The sequence below is a fragment of the Marmota flaviventris genome, chromosome 5 (assembly GCF_047511675.1).
Source record: "Marmota flaviventris isolate mMarFla1 chromosome 5, mMarFla1.hap1, whole genome shotgun sequence".
In the NCBI taxonomy this organism is placed as follows: Eukaryota; Metazoa; Chordata; class Mammalia; order Rodentia; family Sciuridae; genus Marmota; species Marmota flaviventris.
Genome location: NC_092502.1, coordinates 105,131,267 through 105,153,384, shown reverse-complemented (window position 1 = coordinate 105,153,384; position 22,118 = coordinate 105,131,267). Strand labels below are relative to the sequence as shown.

The window sequence follows — 22,118 nt, the reverse complement described above, 5'->3', positions numbered from 1 at the left end:
CTATGCCAACCCCCATTGGCCGGTGCCGTGCACCACGCCTCCAAATTCAGCCAATAAGGAACAAGAGCGCAGCCCCGCGAGGTTCTGTCCCATCGCGATCCCAGAAGCGCTGGCGCTGGGACGAGGCGTGTCCAGCCGTGCTGAGCTGAGAGAACCGCGGTTGGGTTTGTATCGTTGGGGTGTTCGTAAAACAACCCACACAGCGCGAAAACTACCGTAGTGCAGCACTGGGGAATCTCATCTGATCTAGTCCTTTCGCTGGAGATCTTAAACACTTTTCTGGTTATTTTCACTACGTGATAGATTGTGGATCTCAGTGTTGGGATCTTTAGATAAAGAACCCTACACATATTCATAAAAATTAAAAACACTCTACAAAATGCCTTGAAACTTTTTAATTCAAATGTGTATTGAACATTTACTGCCCACTACTCGATTGGTTGCTTAGGCGACTGAATAAAGGTAAAAATGTGAGGAACCTAGGAAAAAGCGGGCAGAGAGAGAGAGGGTGTGGCTACCAGCTAGAAATAAACCTGGTTCCGGACTTCAAGGTGCTTGGAAAAAAAAAAAAAAAAACGAAAAGCGGAGAGGGTGGGGAATGATATTGGCCAAATTATATTGTTATATTTTGTGCATGTACAATGTATAAAGCTAATCCTATCATTAGGTACAACTATAATGCACCAATAAAAAGTGTGGGAATTAAATTAAAAATAATTTTTTAAATAGAGAACTTCAGACGGAGCAGAGTACATCTCTCTCAGAACTTGATCTTCCGCTCAACAACAACAAACACAAATCAAATGATAATATTAGCTGTGGTACCACCACAATTAATATGCTCATAACGTATTAATGACAAAAACAGTTTATAAAATGATTGCTTTTAAAAAGTAAAAATAAAATAAAAATTTTTAAATGCAACAAAATTGACCACCTAAATGTCAGATTTGTAGGACAGACATTAAAGGAACAGAATGCCATGAGGAAAGTGAGGTAGCTGAACAAAGCCTTGCTGAGGCTCCCCAACACCCTCTACAGTACTGGGGATTGAAACCAGGGGCCTCTACCATTGAGCTATATCCCCAGCCTTTTTTATTTTTTATTTTGATCCAAAGTCTCACTAACATGCCCAGGCTGGCCTAAACCTTGTAATCCTACTTGAGCCTTCTGAGCCACTGGTATTACAGGCTTGAGACACCACTGCAACTAGCTTTGCAGTAGCTTTGAATATGAACAGAGCCCCAAACTTGGCTAGGCTTGGTGCAAATGGAGAACAGCCAGCAGCATGTGGGGCAAGCACAAGAGCAGGAGCTCAACTGGAAAGTTCTGATTTACAATGTGTGTGCTGCCAGTGTTCAATAGAAAAATGGCTCTAAAAACTGACTCTTCAAATGCATTAAGGTAACAGGAGAGAGACTGTGTTTGACATTCAAATTGTCACACTTTTTCTCTAAATAGTTCTTCAATAATGCAAACATACTTAAAAAAAACCCACCTTCTGACCACAGAAAAGACAGGATAGAATATAATTCCTTACTTTCTTTAAAAATCTTCCCATCGTGTTTATTTATTGTAAGTCAATGTTGTTGTTGTTCTTGGTGGTGGTGGTGGTGGTGTTTTGATACCAGGGATTGAACCCAGTGGCACTTAACCACTGAGCCACATCCCCAGTCCTTTTTACTCTATATTTGTTTGTTTGAGTCAGGGTCTCACGTTGCTGAGGCTACCTTTGAACTTGCTATCCTCCTGCCTCAGCCTTTTGAGCCATGGAATTACAGTGTGCGCCACTGAACGTGGCTCTTGTAACTTTTATCACATGAAGCTCATTGGAAATTGTATAATGCTCCCAGAATAGGGAAGTAGAAAAATGCAAAAGGTCAAGTGACCCCAAAATTACCTAGCATTTGTTAGTGTCTGGTATCTACATTCACTACTGAGATGATACTCAGAGGTTAGAGTTATGACTTAGCCACCTGATGGTTTTTTTTTAAAGAAATTTTATGTTGGAAATAAAAGAATTGAATTTTCGCCCCCAGGGCCCATCTCTATAGCCTGGGGTACCTCCTTTCCCCTCTCCCCTCAGCCCCACTCCCATGCATTGCTTATTCCCATGGGTGGCCCTCCTCTACATGCTTTCTCTCTGCCCAGGGCAGCTTTCCACCACCACACCTTCCTATTCTAACTACTACACATGGTGGGTTCATACACATCCTTCAAAACATGGCTTAAGAGTCCCCTCTCCCTCAAAGTCCTTCCTGACCTGCCCTTTTTACTTCTTTCAATCTCAAGTAGACCTCTATTGTGGCTCAGGTCACACTGTGTGGTTAGGGCTCATTTAGTTTACCCAACTACAGATCTTGTCAGAGTCACCTTCTCCTTTGTCCCATGCCCAGCCAAGTGCATGACAGATGCTAAATTTGTTGAATGAACATGTGAAAAATAACTTCCTTTAAATAACTCTCTCTCAGGACACCTGAGAGAGAGTTATTTAAAGGAAGGCAGGAAGGTGGAAAGTCAAGGTGGGCTGCTGGACTTCTACAGGCTCCCCTCTACCATCAGGTGTCCTGTTTCCCCTTTCTGACCTTACCTAGGATATCCCATAGCATCACTTTGGCATAACTCTACTGAATTCAAGGGGAAGGGACATAGATTCTATGTCTCCATGGGAGGAGTGTCAAGGTCACTTACAGACTATTGGGAGATAGTATGTGGTTGTTTATACCAGATGAGTGCATCCATGTTTTACATTTAGCCCAATCCAGTTTTATATTTTGTTTACCTTGTTCTAACTCCTTTAATCGATTTCCATATCCCATAACTGCTGCCCATATAAATTGGCAAGCAACTTTCTCTTTCTAGGCCATGTTTAGTACTTTTTGGTTTATGTTGGAATTAACTCCTCTTAAGATCCAGAGGCAAGGGGCTGGGGTTGTGACTCAGAGGTAGATCACTTGCCTGCCATGCGTGAGGTCCTGGGTTCAATCCTCAGCACCACATAAAAATAAAATAAAGATATTGTGTCCACATATAACTAAAAATAAATAAATAAATATTTTTTAAAAAGATCCAGAGGCAAAGAGATGTGATAGGGCCCCCAGGAGAATTGGAATCAGCTCATAAGGCAAATACCTCAGATGAAGTAACTGACTTTACATAGAGGAAGGCTATTTGAGAAGAGGGTGTGGGTATGAGGCTGAGTTGCTTCCACTCCTGGGAAAATCTTAAGGGGTTCTGGGCATTTGAAAATCTTGGTCTAAACCACATCTACCCAAATGTTTCCATGCAATTTTCCCAGATTTCCATTCCTTCCTATATATGGTCCCTTTGGCTGGAGGGGGGGGCGCACAGGGGTAAGGGTGGGGGAGGAGATCAGGGAGAGCACATCCCCAGTCCTTTTTATTTTTTATTTCAAGACAGAGTCTCTCTAAATTGATGAGTACTTGTACTTGGAATCCTCCCGCCTCAGTTTCCCAAACTGATGGGATTACAGGTGTGTGTGTGTCACCATAGCTGACATGTATATAGGGTCTTTATCATCTATATTGTGCCTTTAGTTGGCACCTCGACTCTGTATCCATTCTGTCATACCCTGGCCTTATCCTAAGCCAAAGTGCCCTGGCATCTATAGAAGACAATACACTCAAAGCTGTGATGGAGGCTTTCTGAGGTTTCACCCCTATCATAGAAATCTACTCAAGAGAAAAGTAAACATGCATACAAAAAGTTGTGCAAAAATATTGTTAGTAACCTTATTTGTAATATACAAAAACTCTAAACAACCCAAATGACCATTAACAGGTCAATGGATGAACAGACTATGATTGATGTACTCCTCTTGATGACATTCAGATGCCAGGGCCATTCTCTTGGACTTCTTGTTCTCCAGACCTGTGAGCTAAATAAACCTCTCTATTTTCTTTTTCAGTACTGGGGATAGAACCCAGGACTTTCTGCATGCTAGGCACACACTCTACCACTGAGCTTCTCCCCAGCCCTCTATTCTTTATGAATTTAAAATACATAAGATAAATACTGCCTTCGGGAAAAATAATTTATGTAAAAGACCACCTCAAAAGATTAGTCAACAAGGGCTTGGGATGTAACTCAGTGGTAAAGTACTTGCTTACCATGCATGAGGCCCTGGGTTCAATCCCCAGCATGACAAAATGAATTTTTTAAAAGGTTACACAAGACCACATCAAATTTAACAATTAACTGGAAGGAACCACAGAACTCAAAAAAGCTGACAGTTACAGATTAAAATAAATAATTTTAAAATTGTTAGCCCAAGGCACCAGGTATTCAAAAACACTTTTAGGCAGGATATTCCAAGGGCTTGAACGTCCCAAGCCTATTAATTAAACCTGTATTGCACAGATTGCACTGTAAGATTCCATTTGTACTCTATTCTCAAATGAAAAATTGTAATGATGGAGAACAAGTCGTACAGGTGTTAGGGTTGAAGGAGGGAATGCCCAGAAGAACAGCATAAGGAAGATTTGGGGGGGGGGTGATGGAACAGTTATGTACCCTGATTATAGTGAAGTTATGAATCTACCACATATGAGATAAAAGATAAAATTTCATAGAATTGTATATACACACAAAGTACCTGTAAAAATGACAGTCTGAATAAGATCTAATATGTGATGTACATCCCAGGCAATGTGCTTAAGAGACTACAAAAACAGAAATAAATCTCATCCTTTTATACAGCCATGCAGATGTGCTCCATATCATACATGTTTACAAGATAAAAACTAGTCCTCAAGTAAGGGGACTTGGCAGCACCATCACACAGAGTTCATACTAAATTCACCACCAAGTGAAATGGGGTAGTTACTTGTGTTTGGTAATTGCCTTGATCCAAAGGAAAATTAAATTCATCATCTTAATGATAATTGTACTTGGAATCCTCCCGCATATTTGGTAGTTCCTTTGAAGTGGGAGAAGAACTAGCCTGAGGTATGATCTACATCAGTTCAGAAGCAGTGACTAAAGATTTACAGACTATTGATAAATTTGGAGAAAATTGTAGGTTGCAATTTACTGGGTGCCAGCTGAAGTTGGGCTCCTGCTTTTCCACAGAACTGAGAAATAGGGACAATATCTCCTTTGGTTTCATGTTAAAGAGATGTTTCTTGATTCCCTCAGAAAGATTCTTTGGTGGGGGTGGGAAGGAGGAAAAGAAGAAAAATCTGGCTAAGGGTGGTAGTGCACTCCTGTAATCTCAACTACTTGGGAGTGAGAATTGCAAGTTCAAGGTCAGCCTGGGCAATTTAGCAAGACCCTCAAAATTTAAAAAAATAAAATAAAAAGGGCTAAGGATATACCTCAGTGGTAAAGTGCTCCTGGGTACAATTCCTAGTACCACACACACACACACACAAAAAAAAAAATCTAGACAATTCATCATGACTAAAAGCAAATTAATGTTTACCTGGAAACCTGGGAGAGGTTTAGGAGACAGAGAGGAGCAAGAAGCAAGGGGAGAGGGACAAGGGGAGTGGTAGAGATCTATCTTTATTGTGGTGATGGTTTATGGGTATACATATATGTCAAAACTTAATTATATACTTAACATATGCAGTTTACTGTATGTCAAATATTGCCAAGGCTGTTTATAGAAAATCCAGGCATAGTACCATATATCACTTAATTGATAATCTCTGATGCTAGAATCTAAGCATCATTTTTAAACTTGCCAGGTGATTTCAATAGGCAACCACGCTTGGAGGGCCTCTTAGAATTTTTGAGGTAACATATATTTGGGTCAGCTGCTCCAACCTACTGACAGGCTAACCCATAGCCTGCGATAACCAAAGGCTCCAAAGTGAGAAAGGGGCTCTACAGAAGATTCTGGATGCGGGAAAGATGCTCTATGGAATGTCACCTAAGAACTATTAGAACAATCACATTGCAGACTCCTAGATTTGGAGTAAGGACAAGCCCTCTGTCAAAAACTATTTTCCCTTTGGGGCTGTGGATGTAACTCGGGGTAAAGCACTTGCCTAACGTGCAATGCCCTGGATTCAAAATAAACAAAAAGTATTCTACCTTTGAAAAGCAGTTACTGACTTAATACTGCTAGAAACTAAATGCTTGACCTAGTGCATTGCCCATCATACAGCAGTGCTATTTGATTCAATGAACTATAAAATGGGACATGCACAAAAGAATTGCAGTGTACAGGAAAATGGATGGAACTTGAAAGCATTATGGTAAGCAAAATAAGTCAGACCCCAAAAGTCATGTGTTTTCTCCCATTACATGGAAGCTGGAGAGAATCTCATGGAAATAAAAGGGAAACCAGTAGAGTAGAGAAAGGGGAGGAAGGAGAGGGAAACGGGAGGTACTGGGGAATGAAATGACCAAATTACGCTGTGTATATGTGTGAATCTGTTACAACAAATTCCATTATTGTGTATAAATATAATGCAGCAATTCTTTTAAAAAAATTCCAGAGTAAAATGGAAGTAATATATAGAAAACTAGGCTCAGGGAGGTCTAGAACGCACTAATGGAATTTTGGAGGCCCAAACTCCATTTGCTCACCCCTCAATTTATAGCTATGGGTGTATGGAAAGTTCCCAAGTAAGGGGTGGAGGAAGTACAGGCTTGGTTGATGAATCCACAGCACTGGCTACTGAGACTGGTCACTGTAAAACAGCCCACTCTCTGTTGGCCCTAGAAAGCAATACCAAAGGGAAACTTATAGAGTAACAAACTGGGCAGCATATTTGGTAGTTCCTTTGAAGTGGGAGAAGAGATAGCCTGAGGTATGATCTACATCAGTTCAGAAGCAGTGACTAAAGATTGACAGACTATTGATAAATTTGGAGAAAACAAAAATTGGTGACCAGGAAATCTAGGGCAAAATATGAGGCTGAATCTCTCAAAATACAAGGCTAAAAATCAATGTCCACAGGAGTAGACATTTCTCAACATTCAAATGGATAAGATAACCCCCCTTTTTTTTGGTACTGGGAATTGAACCTAGGGGTGCTTAACCACTGAGCCATATCCTTACCCTTTTTAATATTTTGTTTAAAGACAGGTTCTTGCTGAGTTGTTCAGGACTTTGCTAAGTACTTGAGGCTGGCTTTGAACTCATGATTCTCCTGCCTCAGCCTCCCAAGCTGCTGGGATTACTTGCTCACTCATCTTTTTGATGTCAGTCTCTTGCCCTGCCTCCCAGGACTTGCTAAATGGGCTTATGCATGGATGGATTTCATAACAAGGTCTTCTCCTTACCAAAAATGATCTGGTTCCCACCATTACTGAGGGACCAACCTGCCAATAGCAAGCACCAATACTGAGCTCCCGATATGGCACCATTTATCAGGGAGATCTGGTGGCAGGGTGGTTACATAAGGTTCCTCCCATCATCACAAAGGAAACAGTCCTTTGTTTTAATAGGCACACACATATATGCTAGGTATGGAATTGTCTGCTCTATTGACAACATTTCTGCCAGCAACCATTGTTGGTCTCATAGAATGTGTTATCATCATTGTATATCCACACAAACACACACACAAAATTGTTTTAGACCAGAGAATACGTTTTACAGCAGTGGTCTGAACACTTAGAATTCACTACTGTATGTATCTTATCACCCAGAAATAGTTGGTGTGATAGAACAAAATTGGCTGCTATAGTTCCAATCAGGAAAAGCTCGGGATACAGTATATACCTTAAATCAGCAGCCAATACAAGCTGCCATTCTTCTTAGTCAGAATCCATGGGTCTTGGAACTAAGAAGTATAGGAGGGAGTTGTCCCTCACTATCACACCTATCTATCGCTCATTTGGAGAATGTTTGCTTCCCTCTCAATACCCTTGGGCATTTGGAGGTCCTGGTGCCTAGTGGAGGATGCTCTCAACCTCAACAGGGAACATAAAGGCTATTTCAGGCTCTTCATTTTGCTAAACCAACAGCTTGAGAATGGGACTACTTACTTGAGAAAATGAACCCAATTAATAGAACTGTAGGATCCAGCAATTCTACTTCAGGATATGTACATATCCAAAGGAACTGAAGTCAGTATGTTGAAGAAATATCTGTATTCCCATATTCACAAAATCCTAAGTGTCCATTAACAGATGAACAAAGAAAATAGTTTGTGTACGTCACACACACACACAATTATTTAGCCTCAAAAAAGGCAACAAACCTGTTCTTTGTGACTACATGGATGAACCTGGATAATGATGAAGTGAAATAAGCAGGCACTGGAGAAAAAACCACATTCTCCCTTACATGCGGAATCTAAAAACCCCAACCACCGGCTCTGGAGATGTTGGTCAAAGGTTATAAAATTTCAGTTATAAAGGATGGTGACTAGTTATTAACAATGTATCCTTGAAAAGCACTAAGATTGTAGCCATACAAAGTGGCACACATCTGCAATCTTAACTACCTAGGGATGGCCAATCAAGGCCAGGATGGCAAATAATCTAGACCCTGTCTCAAAATAAGGAGCTGGGAATGTAACTCAGAAGTAGAGTATTCCTGAATAAAAAAAGAAAGCAGCATTGTGGGAAGGAGGGGGATCAAGGACTGAGGTTTTAAGTGTTCTTACCATTAAAACAGTGAAATAATGTATATGCTAATTAGCTTGATTTTAGCCATTCTGAAATGTACACATATATCAAAGCATCATGTTGTACATGACAAATATATAATTTGCCATTAAAAATTAATTAATTAGAGGGGGCTAAGCACAGTGGTCACACCTCTAATCCCAGTGACTCAGGAGACTGAAACAGGAGGACCAAGAGTTCAAAACCAGCCTCAGCAAAAACGAGGCTCTAAGACTCTATCTCTAAATAAAATTCAAAATAGGGCTGGGGATGTGGCGCAGTGGTTCAGTGCCCCTGAGTTCAATCCCCATACCCCCCAAAAAAATAATTAGAGGGGCTGGGGTTGTGGCTCATTGGTATAGCATTTGCCACACATGTGAGTACTGGGTTTGATTTTCAGCACTACATATAAATAAAAAACAACCAAAAATATTTTAAAAAGTAATTAGAAATAGAAAACTGGGTTTCTGCTACACAATGAAAACAAGGACAACTATGTCTAGGAGATTTGAGGAAGTGACTTTTTATTCTGTTTTATTTTTGTGGCACTGAGGATTGAACCTAGAGGGGTTCTGCCACTGAGCTACATCTCTAGTCCTTGTTATTTTTTTGAGGACATCCTTAACCTGCTGAGGCTGGCCTTGAACTTGCAATCCTCCTGTCTCACTCTCAAATTGCTGGGATTACAGGTATGTACAATGATGCCCAGCTCCCTATCAAGCCCTTTATGAGAGTACCTAATACAATTCTTAAGGGCAGAGGCCTCATGAATGAATCCCCCTATAAAGACTGCACATCTTAATACTGTTGCAGTGGAAACTGAGTTTCAGCATGAGTTTTGGAGGGGACACCATCATTTGAGTGGACAGCATTGAGGCTGGAATGTACCTAGCACTTGTCTAGCATGTACAAGGCCCTGGGTTCAATACCTACCATCACCAAAACAGAGAGGGGGGTGGATGGGAAGAGGTAAGCACAGTGTCTACCGTATTAAATGGTAGCTTGTCATTTCATTCATTCATTCATTGATACCAGGGATTTGCACTCAGAGGTGCTTTACCATTGAGCCACATCCCCAGCCCTTTTTATTTTTTAAGACAGAGTCTAAGTAGCTTAGGGCCTCTCTCTAAATTCCTAAGGCTGATTTTGAATTTGCACTCCTCCTGCCTCAGCCTTCTGTGTTGCTGGGATTACAGGCGTGCTCCACCACACCCAAAAGTAGCTAGTTATTTTTAAAAAGTTACAGATTTTTAAAAATCTACGCGGGGGAAATGAGGATATATAAATCAGAGTTAGTTTGAGTTTAGAACACAAAATGCGTGACATAAAGTATTCTATTTTGATAAAGGATGTTTCCAAATTCGGTTTTGCAGGGCAAAAGAAAATAACATAAGAATTCACATAGCCCAGCCAGGCACAGTGGCATACACTTACAATCCCAGTAACACAGGAGGCCAGACTCAGCAACTTAGCAAGGCCCTAAGCAATTTAGTAAAACCCTGTCTCAAAAGAAAAAATTAAAAAAGCACCCTTGGGTTCAATCCCCATTACCAAAAACAAAGAATTCACACCGTCATATAAGCAAACAAACAGAACAACAACAAAAAACAAACAAACAAAAAACCAGACCAGTTGAATAGAAGCACAATTATTTCCGGCACTGAGACCAAAGAGAAATATCTCCTATAGGTTTCCATAAGAAATATATGGGGTAATACAATAAAGTCCATATTTTTGTAGTAAAAATATCTTTAGGCTTTTGTACAATTTCACAATGTTTCTAAAAGTGAGCAAATAAGACAATGTAGTCCAGGTATGTATCTTTGATGGTGTAATAGAATCTAAGACAACTTAACCTTTAGGAAAGTTACCACAGATTGTTGAGAGCCACAGCCCAAGGGGCCCCAGCAAACTTCTAGCTGCCAACTGATTGGCTCCTCTGCTGTGATGCTCATTGGGCTGTTTCCCCGCCCTTTCAGACCATGGAGCTACTCATTGGGGGACTTTTTTTGGCTCCGCCCACGTGACCCAGCCAATAGGCCTCAAGAGCAGGAGGAGTGGGGAGGTTGAGAGGCTTGTGGGAAGCGGGTGGTGGCAGTTGGGCTCTGAGGGTTTTCCTGAGGAGCTGTGTGGTGCTGTGTGTGTGTGTGTGTGTGTGTGTGTGTTCTAAAAATAAAGTTCGTTTCTTTTGACAAGTGGCTCCTGAATTGTGCCCAGCCAGACTGTGGCAACAGATATTTCTCTCAGCTATATTTTTTGGCTGAAATTTTTCCAATAAACACTTCAGAAGTCCAAGTTTATATTACATAATTAGCTTCCCATTTGTCTTTCTTTACAGAGAAAAAGAAATGGGGAAGAATGGGAAAAGCATTATTTAAGCAGTAAATAACCAAAAAAAGTAAGCAACCTCTCCTTATATGTCCCATATTTATGTGTGTGTGTGTGTGTGTATGCATGCATGCACATGTGTGTGTTTGGAGGTGGCAGGGGCATCTGTTCTTTATTCTTGCAAGATCAAAAAAATTCCTTCATAATGATCATATAAAAATAAAAATTTATTCTTTCAGCTATACTTCATTTTTATGGAAAAAAAACTTGAAAACAGCAACTAGTTTCAGTTAACTGGAATAAAGATCTTTCTTACTATTTGAAAAGAATACAACACAAATGATATAAAATAACTTTTATTTACATAATTTATATCTATAGAACATAACTGCTTTCTTTAGAACAAGAAAATTTACATATGACAGATATTGCTTTTTTTGTCAACAACTTCTTCAAGCAGTAGTATACATGGTTGCGTTTTTTTTAAAATAATATGGTGGTAAACAATGGATATTAATATTTTTATTGGTGCCTCAATCATTTACCAACAATTAGGCTTTGAGGCCATCATGTTGATCACATGCTAAGATGTAAGTGTTTAGGAGGAAAAGTCAAGAAAAGAAAAGATAAAGACTTTTAATCACATCTCCTTCAAGATTTATAAAACAAATTCTTTGCAACACCTTTACATCAGTCAGACTTAACACAGATCATTCCATCTTGTAAGGTAAGTACAGTGATTAAACTTCTCTTTCTCCAAGATAAGTTTTAAGACTATAACAGTAGGATAATTTGTTAACTGACTTGATTCTCTATACAATGAATGCCCTATATTTGTTATTGTTATACAATAAGAAATTATCATCCATAAAACTGGTTTATTGTAGATGTTAGCAAAGTTAAAAAATAAATATTATACAGGGATAAATTATAATTTAGTCATGGCAATCTAATACCCAAACTAACACTAATTAAGAATTTCAGAATGAGTTTTGTTTGGTTTGGTTTTTGAGATAGGTTCTCACCATGCTGCCCCCGATGGGATCAAACTCACCATACTCCTGCCTCAGCATCTCAAGTACCTGGGATTACAGACATGTGTCACTGTACTCAGTACAATATGAGATTTTTAAAAATTTACATAAATAGGTTATTAAAATAGCAATGTGATTTACTACCATGATTTTGTGACATTAATCAATAAAATAAATAAATGCATACTTATATAGAGAATTTCCACTCAGATTTACAGATCTTCATTCACGAGAAAAAGTTAAATTTTAAATTTTTCTGTAAGGCAATAAATAGAAGATGCTCTAATAGCAAGTTCCAATAAATTGGCATCACTGTTAAACTTGCTAAGCCATTATCCTCTTTTTAAGCAACTTGAAAACTGGCCACCATTTTTTCAATATACAAAACCCTAAAATTATCTAGACTTTAAAATATTTTCCCAATTGAAATACTGATCATTTCATAATGCAATCAACACAGTTTTAACTTATAGGCACAACTCATAACTCCAATGACAAATAACTTATACATACAGATATCAGCACCTTAAGGTAAGAAAACTATTGTTTAATGTAGGGTTAAACTAAAAACAATCCAGCCATGGCCCTTCATTCAAGTACTGTCTGTGGCAGAGTTGCATAGCTGCCACACAGACCAGCTGGCCTGCAAACTCAAAAATATTTTGCAGAAGTTTATAACTCCAGAGCTAATATATAATGTCCAGCTAGGAGGCTTTTCAAATAAAATCAGAATAAATCTGCTCTTTGAGAAATTTAATTTGAAACAGGAAAGGTTTGTTCAGGTAGAATGAATGGAAATATCAATCTCAAAATTAAAAATACTTACATTCATATTGATGACAATTACTGACCTTATAAAATCTTAAAATCTTGTTCTTATTTTGTTTTTAACATCACATTTATGTTCTGTGGTACATGTTCTTTAAACAGGGGTTGGGGGAGGAGCTATCAAGAAACATTTTTTTTAAGGAGTGTATGTAAAGGAGACTGAGTTTTTTTTTTTTTTTTTTTTTTTTTGATACCAGGGATTGGACCCAGAGGTGCTTAACCACTAAGCCACATCCCTAGCCCTTTTTTTGAAAATTTTGACAGGGTCTCACTAAGTTGCTTAGAGCCTCACTAAACTGTAGAGATTGGCTTTGAACTAATGATCCTCCTGCCTCAGCCTCCTGAGCTGCTGGGATTACAGGCGTGTGCCACCGTGCCCCACAGAAGACTGAGTTTTGTGTGAGAAATTTGTCTCCTAAGTGAAGTTTAGTTTTTCTCTCCCTGAAAATCCTGAGATTACCCATGAAATAAGAAAAATAAAAATTCACAGTACAAAGTCAATATACTAAACTATGAGGAAAAAAAGCATTTAAACCATACATACTACCCAAACATTTTTAGTTATATCATTTTAAATATCTACAAATAAAGAGGGAAAGGAGACAAACATAAAATTTGTTAATGCCTTCTTTACCCACAATCTGAGGGGTGCATATAATTAAAACTGAGTATGCTTTTAAATAAAAATTTAAAAATAAATAAGCTCTTTGATGTATCAACTTTATAAATAGTAAATTTAAATACTAGTTCTTCAATTAGGACTAATGGTACATCACCATGAATTAGAAAAATACATATTTTTGAGTGAGTCAGATACACAACTGATAATAGAAAAGTTTTTTAACTTTACCATACAAGTGGACAATTTGCTTTCATATACTTGGAGGCAACTGAAAGGGCCTTCATCATCCCCCCAAAAAGGAAAATAAAAACAAAAACCTTTACAAAAGAAGTTCACTGAATGTTAAATACAATCAACCTCCAATGTCGGGCACTGATTTATACAGACATTAATCCACAATATTCCCAATGTCCACATGTGCTCAAAACAGGAAGCGTCAAAATGTAAACAAGAGTTGTTATTTCTGAGAAAGCAGTCTTAATTGCTTGGTATTTCCAAAATGCTGAATCAATCAGAAGCAAAGGAACCTCAGCAATGTTTTCCATTAATTATAAAAGCTTTAACTTGAGCTCACTAGATGTTCAAACTTGACCTAAAGAAAAATAAACAGTGATGCGTTTTTCTAAATGCTGCTTTGCTGATGTGATTGATTCTGGAAATTCCAATACTTAAAAAAAGAAAAAAAGAAGAAGAAACCCAAAAGATTGTTTCATTCTGTTTCATCTACTTCAATGAAGATATCACTGAAGAAATACTCAGAGACTGTGGTTGGCTCCTGATCAGGTGCCCGGTGTTGGCCACTTTTATGTTCTTCTTTCAGTAAGGGCTGATCACAAGAAACCTAAAAAGGTAATAAAAATAAATACGCAATACAACATTTACATATCTCTAGTGAGTACTTGTCTAGTGTGCACAAAAGCCCCGAGTTTGATCCCCAGCATCACCGGGGGGAGGGGGAGAAGTAATTCTAAACACAACAGAGTTTTAACAGTAAGGTAATTTGTTACATCAGTTATAACAATAAAATTGGACGCATCCTAAATATACAACACTTCGACATGATTTGGCAAATTATAAGATACTCAAGATCCATTTCTTCATCTTAACTCTCAAGAAAAAGTTGTAATAACACAGAAAAACATAACATTGTTGAATCAGTAAATGACACTTCAATTACTGATGTAACAACAGATAGACCCATAAAACAGAAAAGCACCCAAAGGCATCACAAATCAGAGATCTTATCAAACACTTACAAATCTATAAAAAATTAAGATAGCATAGTATTGGCACAGGAATACATACAGATCAATAAAACAGAAGATTAGAAATAACATGGAAATTTATTATCTGATGAAAGTTATATTTTGAAGAACAAATGAGAAAAGTTAAGATTATTCAGGAGCTGATTTTGGAGAGCTGTATAACCACTACAGGATGAAAAACCAGCCAGACCTATATTTTATCAACATAAATTCTAGATTAATCCAAAGACCTAAATGTAAAAACATTAATTAAAACAACCACAAAAAAATGTACTATAATATGCCATAGTAAAATACTGGTTTGGGAGAGGAGTGATATCTTTTTAAATGACCTGAAAGTCAGAAGCCATAAAAGAAACAATTGATAAATTCATCTACACAAAAGCAAAAGGTAAGGCACAGCAAAAGCTAACAGATGGGAATAAAAGACAAAGGGCATGTGCAAAAAAAAAAAAAAAATGCATTCTATATCACCAAAGGGCATTTTCTTCCCTAATAAGAACTTCTACAAATCAGTATGAAAAGATAAATAATTTTTTTTAACTGTCAAATTATATCAATATATGTGTCACTGAAAATAAAGCATGAGCGGGGTATAGTGGCAAACACTGATAAACCTAGCTACTTGGGAGACTGAGGCTTCTTGGAGGATCACAAGTTTAGGGTCAGCCTGAACAAAATAAAATAAAAAGGTGCAGGGGGTATAGCTTAGTGGTAGAGCACTAGCCTACACGCACAATCCCCAGTACCACATACACACAAAAAAAAATCACATAGAAACTAATAAAATCCATATGGAGAACAATCAGGCAGTACCTATCAAAGGAATAATCTTTCCTTTTAATTTAAATCAATTCTATTGCTAGGAATTAAACCAATGGGTATATGTGCAAGAATGAGTCATTTTTAAGTTAAGCTATTACCACATTGCTTAAAATAACAAATAATTAAGAACAACCTAAATGCCTAAGAATACTAGACTATGATTATTATAAGATACAACCAAATAATGGAATACCATATAGTCATTAAAAACAATGAGGGTACTCTTGGACACTTATCCCTGAAAAATAAAAATTAATGCTTATATGGAACATACACATGAATGATCATAACAATTTTGCTCATAACAGCAAAAAATCAAAACAACTCAGATGTCCTTTAATGGCTAAATGAATAAGTAAAACTGTGGTACATTTATAGTAGGGAATATTATTCAGCAACAAAAAAATCAACAAACTATTGATACATAAAACCACTTGGAAGAATCTCCAGGAAACTGCTAAATGAAAAAAGCCATCTTGAATGTATGATTCCATTTATGTAACATTCTTTTTTTTGTTTAAATATATATATATTTTAGTTGTAGGTGAATATATAGTATCTTTATTTCATTTATACGTGTGCTGAGGATTAAACCCAGTGCTTCACACATGCTGGGCCAGCACTCTACCACTGAGCCACAACCCCAGCCCCATTTATGTAACATTCTTGAAATGATAAATTCAATGGTGAACAACTTGCCAGCAGTTAAGAAGGGAGTGGAGGGCTGGGGATACTGCTCAGTTGGTAGAGTGCTTTCCTAGCATGCACAAGTCCCTGGGTTCAATCCCCAGCACATACACACACACACACAAAAAGGGGGTGGGGTGGAGAGTGGAAATGAAAAAGAAGTGGGTGCATCTTAAAGGGGTATTATACAAAGGACACTTGCAGTGATAGAGAACTGTTCTGCTTTCTGACTGGAGCAATGTCAATATCCTGGTTGCAATACTGGAACATATTTTGCAAAACATTACCAATGGGGGAAAATAGATAAAAGGAAGATGGAACTCCTCTGTATTACTTACAACTAACTACATGTGAAACTACAATTATTTTAAAATGAAAAATTCAAATTAAGGAAGATAGAGACAGAGAAGAAGCTCTTCACTATTCTCCAAAGGTTTCTAAGACATATTGTTACGTTAAAAAAAGTAGGATACAGACAGATGTGTTGGTAGTCCAAGGTACTTGGGAGGTTGAGGCAGGATCAAAAGTTTGAGGCCAGCCTCAGCAACTTAGCAAGACTCTATCTCAAAATAAAAAGTAATAAGGGGGCTGTGGTTGTGGCTCAGTGATAGAGCACTTGCCTAGCATGTGTAAGGCACTGGGTTCGATCCTTAGCACCACATAAAAATAAACAAACAGGGACTGGGGTTTTGGCTCAATGGTAGAGTGCTTGAAACATGTATAAATCTTGAAACATGTATAAAATATTACTTAATTCAAAACAAAATGTAATTGAGATTCTTGCCTCATATTATATACTAAGTTGCCTAGGCTGTCCTTGAACTTGCAATTCTGCCTCAGCCTCCCATGTAGCTGGGATTACAGGAATATACCACTGGGCTTGGATGAACACAGTCAAAATTCTAAAACTGATTACTGAAAAATTTAAAGCTCTGGAGAAATATTTCTTAAATAATAAGCTATACGCAGCAAAAAAATAATCAACAAAAAATACAAAAGAAAATTCTAGTAAATATATGGGAAAAAAATCAAGTCATTAGTAACTAAAGAAATGCCAATTAAAACAATAAAACAGTGAAAATTATATTTTCACCTCTCCATCATTATATTTAATAGAAAAAAATTTTGAAGTGTTTTTAATATCTAACACTGGCAAGGATATGATTAAACTGGCATTGCCTTACTACTAATAATTATAACCGTTCTATAAAATAATTTGGCAATGATAATCAAGATTCACAAGGTTCACAAATTTTTGCCATTAGACAGTTACAGGATACAAAGAAATGAAACACTAATTCTAGTTTTAAGGTTCTAGTTTATCCTTGTGGGTGTCAGGACATTTGTCCTAAGGCAAACAAAATGCAAGCACTGCTTCATTTTGCTTCCACAAATCAGAAGCAATTGGATAAAAGAAATGGCAATTAAGTGTCCATTTATGGTTCTGAACTAAACTAGGTGTAACTTCATAATCCAATATGTTATTTTTTCCAGGATAGAGGGTTTGACAGGGGAGAAAACTGATGTGAATTGTTCTGAAATAATTTCTGATACCATATTTTTCCTGAGTCTAATATTCAACTCATTTTATTATACAAACAATAAAATATGATAGTTATCACATACCTGAGCTGATGAACTGTCAATATTCTCCGATTGTGTATTAGTAGCAACACTTGGAGATGGAAGCAGATCAGAGGACTCTTGATTCTTTTTCTCGCCTTCACTAAGTGGATTAGATCGTTTCAAATTCCTCCTCGACACAGGTATAAGAGGTTTTACGCGCTTCTTACTATGGACGTGAGTAGGTTCGTCAGATTCCAAATTATTCTTTGAGCATATTAAAGATAAAAATCCCAGGGGTCTTCTGCCACGCCTAGAAATGCAAATGTAAAGATATTCACGAATATCCAAGGAAGACATATTCTTAATGCTATCTTCTTCCTACTAATGCTAAAATGGCACACTCACTATGTACTGGTGTCACTAAGCCATAACATACATCTCTGACAGGGTCAAGGCTTACTCTAGAGTAGAGCTTCCCATGTTGAAAAGTTCATATCAATCACCTGGCAACGTAATTAAAGTGAAAATTCTGACTGAAATGCTAGTGTGATCTGAGTCCTGCATTTCTAACAAGTTCTCAAATATGATCACACTTAAGAGAAGCAAGGCTATGGAACAGGAGGTCAGAGCAAATGATGGTCCAATCATACGATTGTGTAAGTAAGTTTTACTGAAACAGCCATGTGCATCTGTCTATGGTTGCTTTTGGGGATTTTAAAAATATATTTAATTGTAGATAAATACAGTAACTTTAGTTTGTTTATTTATATTTATGTGGGGCTGGGGGTCAAATCCAGTGCCTTATATGTGCTAGGCAAGTGCTTTGCCACTGAGCTGCAGCCCTATATGGTTGCTTTTGTATTGTAACTGCAAAGCTAAGGTGAGTAGCTGCAAGAGAAACCATATCGTCCACAAAGCCTAGAATATGTACTATATGACCTTTTATATAACAGGCTTGCTGCCTTCTGTTCTAGAACACTGCTTCTCTCAGCTTGTTTTAATCCAAACCCCTCATTCTATTTTCAGTATGACTCTAAAGACAGAAAATATATCACTGAGCTTTACTTTCTATATAGTTTAGATAATACAAACAACAGATTTATTAAATAAGCATTTTAAAGACATGTCCTTTCCCCTTAGTGGAGGCTACTGTATGTTGCCTCCCTTCCACTCACCATGTAAATTTTTTCTCTTTTTTTGGCAATAGTGGGGATTAAATGCAGGTCCTCATGGATGCTAGGCAAGCACTCTACCACTGAGCTACATCCCCAGCCCCATATAAATGTTTTGAATGCTGTTGACAAACCAATAATTGTTGATAACCTAGAAGACTCACTTCTAGAGTATGAGAAAAAACAATGTGGGAGAAGTTGGCTTTGGGCTTAAATTTAACTCTGAGTCTTATAGAAAGCAAGCCATGGATTAATATGAGATAAGGAAAATGAGATAAGGAAAGAAAATGAAACATTATTTGGGAATTCAATAAAACAACTTCCAGCAATACCTCTGTACCAATTCTATGTCTCTTATCATCAATGTGTGCATTAGCAACTACATATGGCAGAATGCATAATGACCTAAACAATAACCACAATCTGGGGAAAAATGTGTGCATATATCTAAAAAAAGGTCAAAGATGCTCTTCTTTATATTACTGATAGAGAACATGTTTTTAAAACATCAACTTTTGTATTGAATTTCATCTCTATATTCGTGTTATAGCTATAGGTTATATTTTTTCAGAGGGGTAACGGAATATTTATTAAAGATTTGCACATGATACCTGGACAGTGGAGTTTTTGAAGGTGCCACTCTGCTACCCATTTGTTCAGATGTAGAAGCAGAATCTGTTCCTTTTTCTTTATCAGATACAACCATCTCATCCTGAGGCAACTGAGGCATATTCTTTTCTATACACATATCTCTTATTCTACCAACAGACCTAGACCCTATATTCTCAGAAGTTGTTTCAAGTTTCTCTTTTTGAGGTTCTGGAGTTGCTCGTGTGCATCCTGAGGTAGGGAAAATACCTCGTTCCTTGTAAGAGTCCCCTTCAAAAAAAGAGAACAAATGGTAAGTATGTATATTAAAATTAATACTTATATTTTAATTGCAATATTTGAAGGGAAAAACCATGGTATCTTATAACAAACCTCATCTAATAAGAGAAGCCTAAATTATAATTAGTGGAGTTACTTGGAAAATTAAAAATAACTGAGTAAAAGTTATAGTAACACCTTTGACAAAAATAGTGGTATTACTATAAAAAGTTTTTTTTCCAAAAATATATCTTGAACTATCAAAATCAAAGGATGATCACTTTAAAATAATCTAAGACTCTTTAAACTATAGAAGCTAAACCAACCTAAAATATAGGTGGTCACTTGGGTATCTGTAGTCTAGTAGAAAAGAAAACCCCACAGGTTCTTAAACACTCAGGTTAGCTTTAAAGAGTTTTATTTTCCTAAATAGTAGATAAAACCCAAAGCAGCAGTTAGTTAGAAATGAGAAATTTCTTGTTAAACAAAAAATAAAAAATAGATTTCCCTTTAGATAGCTATTTCTAAGGCTCAGTTCCCAGTGAGAATGTCCTAGGCTCCCTGAAAAAAGAATGAAGTTGGTAAGTATACCTACCTTTAAAAAACAAAACAAAACAAAACATGATTAAGGATGGCATATGAGGGGCTGGGATTGTGGCTCAGAGGGAGAGCGTTCACCTCGCACTCGGGAGGCACTGGGTTCGATCCTCGGCACCACATAAAAAATAAAATAAAGATATTGTGTCCACCTATAACTAAAAAATTTTTTTAAAAAGGATGGCATATGATGTATCACTATATCACTAATACTTCAGAGTTTTGTGATCTGTTAACACTTTTATCAGAGAGGAGGAAATAAATGAAACAGATATTAGAACATTTCTAAAAGCTGGAAACTGTAACCAGATTACAGTTTCACAATTAAAGTTGGACAATTAAGATTAAGCCAATGACATTGTTATTATCTTGTGTCTTTAAAAAGCCAGAACCAGGTCTTGGGGAGCAGCCCAGTAGTAGAGCACTTAGTTAGCATGAATGAGGCCTTGATTTTGATCCCCAGCACCATACAACAAACAAACAAAAACCTCAAATCATCAAACCCTTCTTTTTGAATTCTAACTCTACAAAGATGCCACCATTAATAATTTTTTTTAATTCTTGAGAATTAAATTTTTAAAAAAGTTCTTAACCATTGCCATAGTTCAGCAATGGCTTAACAGGCCTAAGAAATGGTAAGTCTCAAAGAAATGAGGAATAATAAAAATTCAGGGCAAAGTTAAGGAGCTATAAGAACAACTGCCTTCATACTACTCAGTTAATTCCTAAAATGTAGTTACTGAGCTTTTACAAAAAAATCTTTGTACAGTCATTTTGTTTTTCCATTAATTACAGGATGAAAGGAGCTTATTTTGGCTATCAATATGCCAAATCCAATGTCTTAATAGGAGAGTAAATACTGACAATAAAATTAAGGTTCTTTAAAAAAAAAAGTGAGCAAGAGTGCTTCAAGCTCAAAATGTGTGGGAAATAATCAGAGGTACTTAGCAATGTGATCATGTTAAAATTTATTTCACTCACCTGTTTCCTCAAAAACATTTAATTTCTCTGAACACACCTGTTTTAAGAAAATTTACAAAAAAATTTAGAAATCTATTTGTTAAATAAAATTCCCTCCCTCCATTCCCTTCTTTCCTTTCTATAAAGAAGGCATGTATCTCCCAGGAAGCTCTAGAGTCACTAATGTTTTATAGAAATTCTAGCAAACATTTCTGGAAATGATTTGGCAACTGTTAAACTGGTACACAGGAGAGGGAAAGCTGCCAAATGCCTCTTATCTCAAGCATAATATCGATACCAACTAAACATCACACTTAAATGTCAAGTGCAATAGTACAATTGTGTGTGTGTGTGGTGCTAGAGGTTGAACCCAGGACCTTGTACATGCTAAGCAGGTGTTCCACCACTGAGCTACACTCCAAACCCTCAAATTAAATATTACAAGTAGCACATCAATAGACTAGCAAATATATAATAATCAAATAGTTTGTTTCAGGAATGTAAAGATGATTCAACATTAGAAATCTATTATAATTCAATAGACCTAAGGAGAAAAAGCATTTATTAACAGTATTATTCATTCCTGAAAAAAGTAAATAATATGTACTAGATATGTTTTCTTCCTTTCTTTTTCTTTTCTTTCTTTCTTTCTTTTTTTTTTTAATATAGATGGGGTCTTGCTATGTTGTCCAGGCTAGTCCTAACTTGTGGGCTCAAATGATGCTTTTGCCTCAACCTTCCTTCCTTCTTTTCTCTCTGGTACTGGGGATTGAACCCA

At 37.1% G+C, this 22,118-nt stretch overlaps 1 protein-coding gene across 7 annotated transcripts in view; it reads right to left on the bottom strand.

Annotated features, from left to right (window-relative positions):
* Positions 1-11,257: 11,257 nt before the first annotated feature.
* Positions 11,258-22,118, bottom strand: part of Bdp1 (BDP1 general transcription factor IIIB subunit) — a 95,131-nt gene continuing 84,270 nt past the window's right edge. For 6 of the 7 annotated variants that reach the window (XM_071612490.1, XM_071612492.1, XM_027927987.2 and 3 more), the window contains 4 exons: positions 21,362-21,398; positions 19,528-19,795; positions 17,805-18,054; positions 11,258-14,242 (listed from right to left, as the gene is read on the bottom strand). In XM_071612490.1, coding sequence (XP_071468591.1) covers positions 14,111-14,242; positions 17,805-18,054; positions 19,528-19,795; positions 21,362-21,398 — 687 coding nt within the window. In that variant the 3' untranslated portion in view covers positions 11,258-14,110. Of the gene's footprint in view, positions 14,243-17,804; positions 18,055-19,527; positions 19,796-21,361; positions 21,399-22,118 lie in introns of those variants that run through there. The other variant, XM_071612494.1, reaches the window with a different exon arrangement.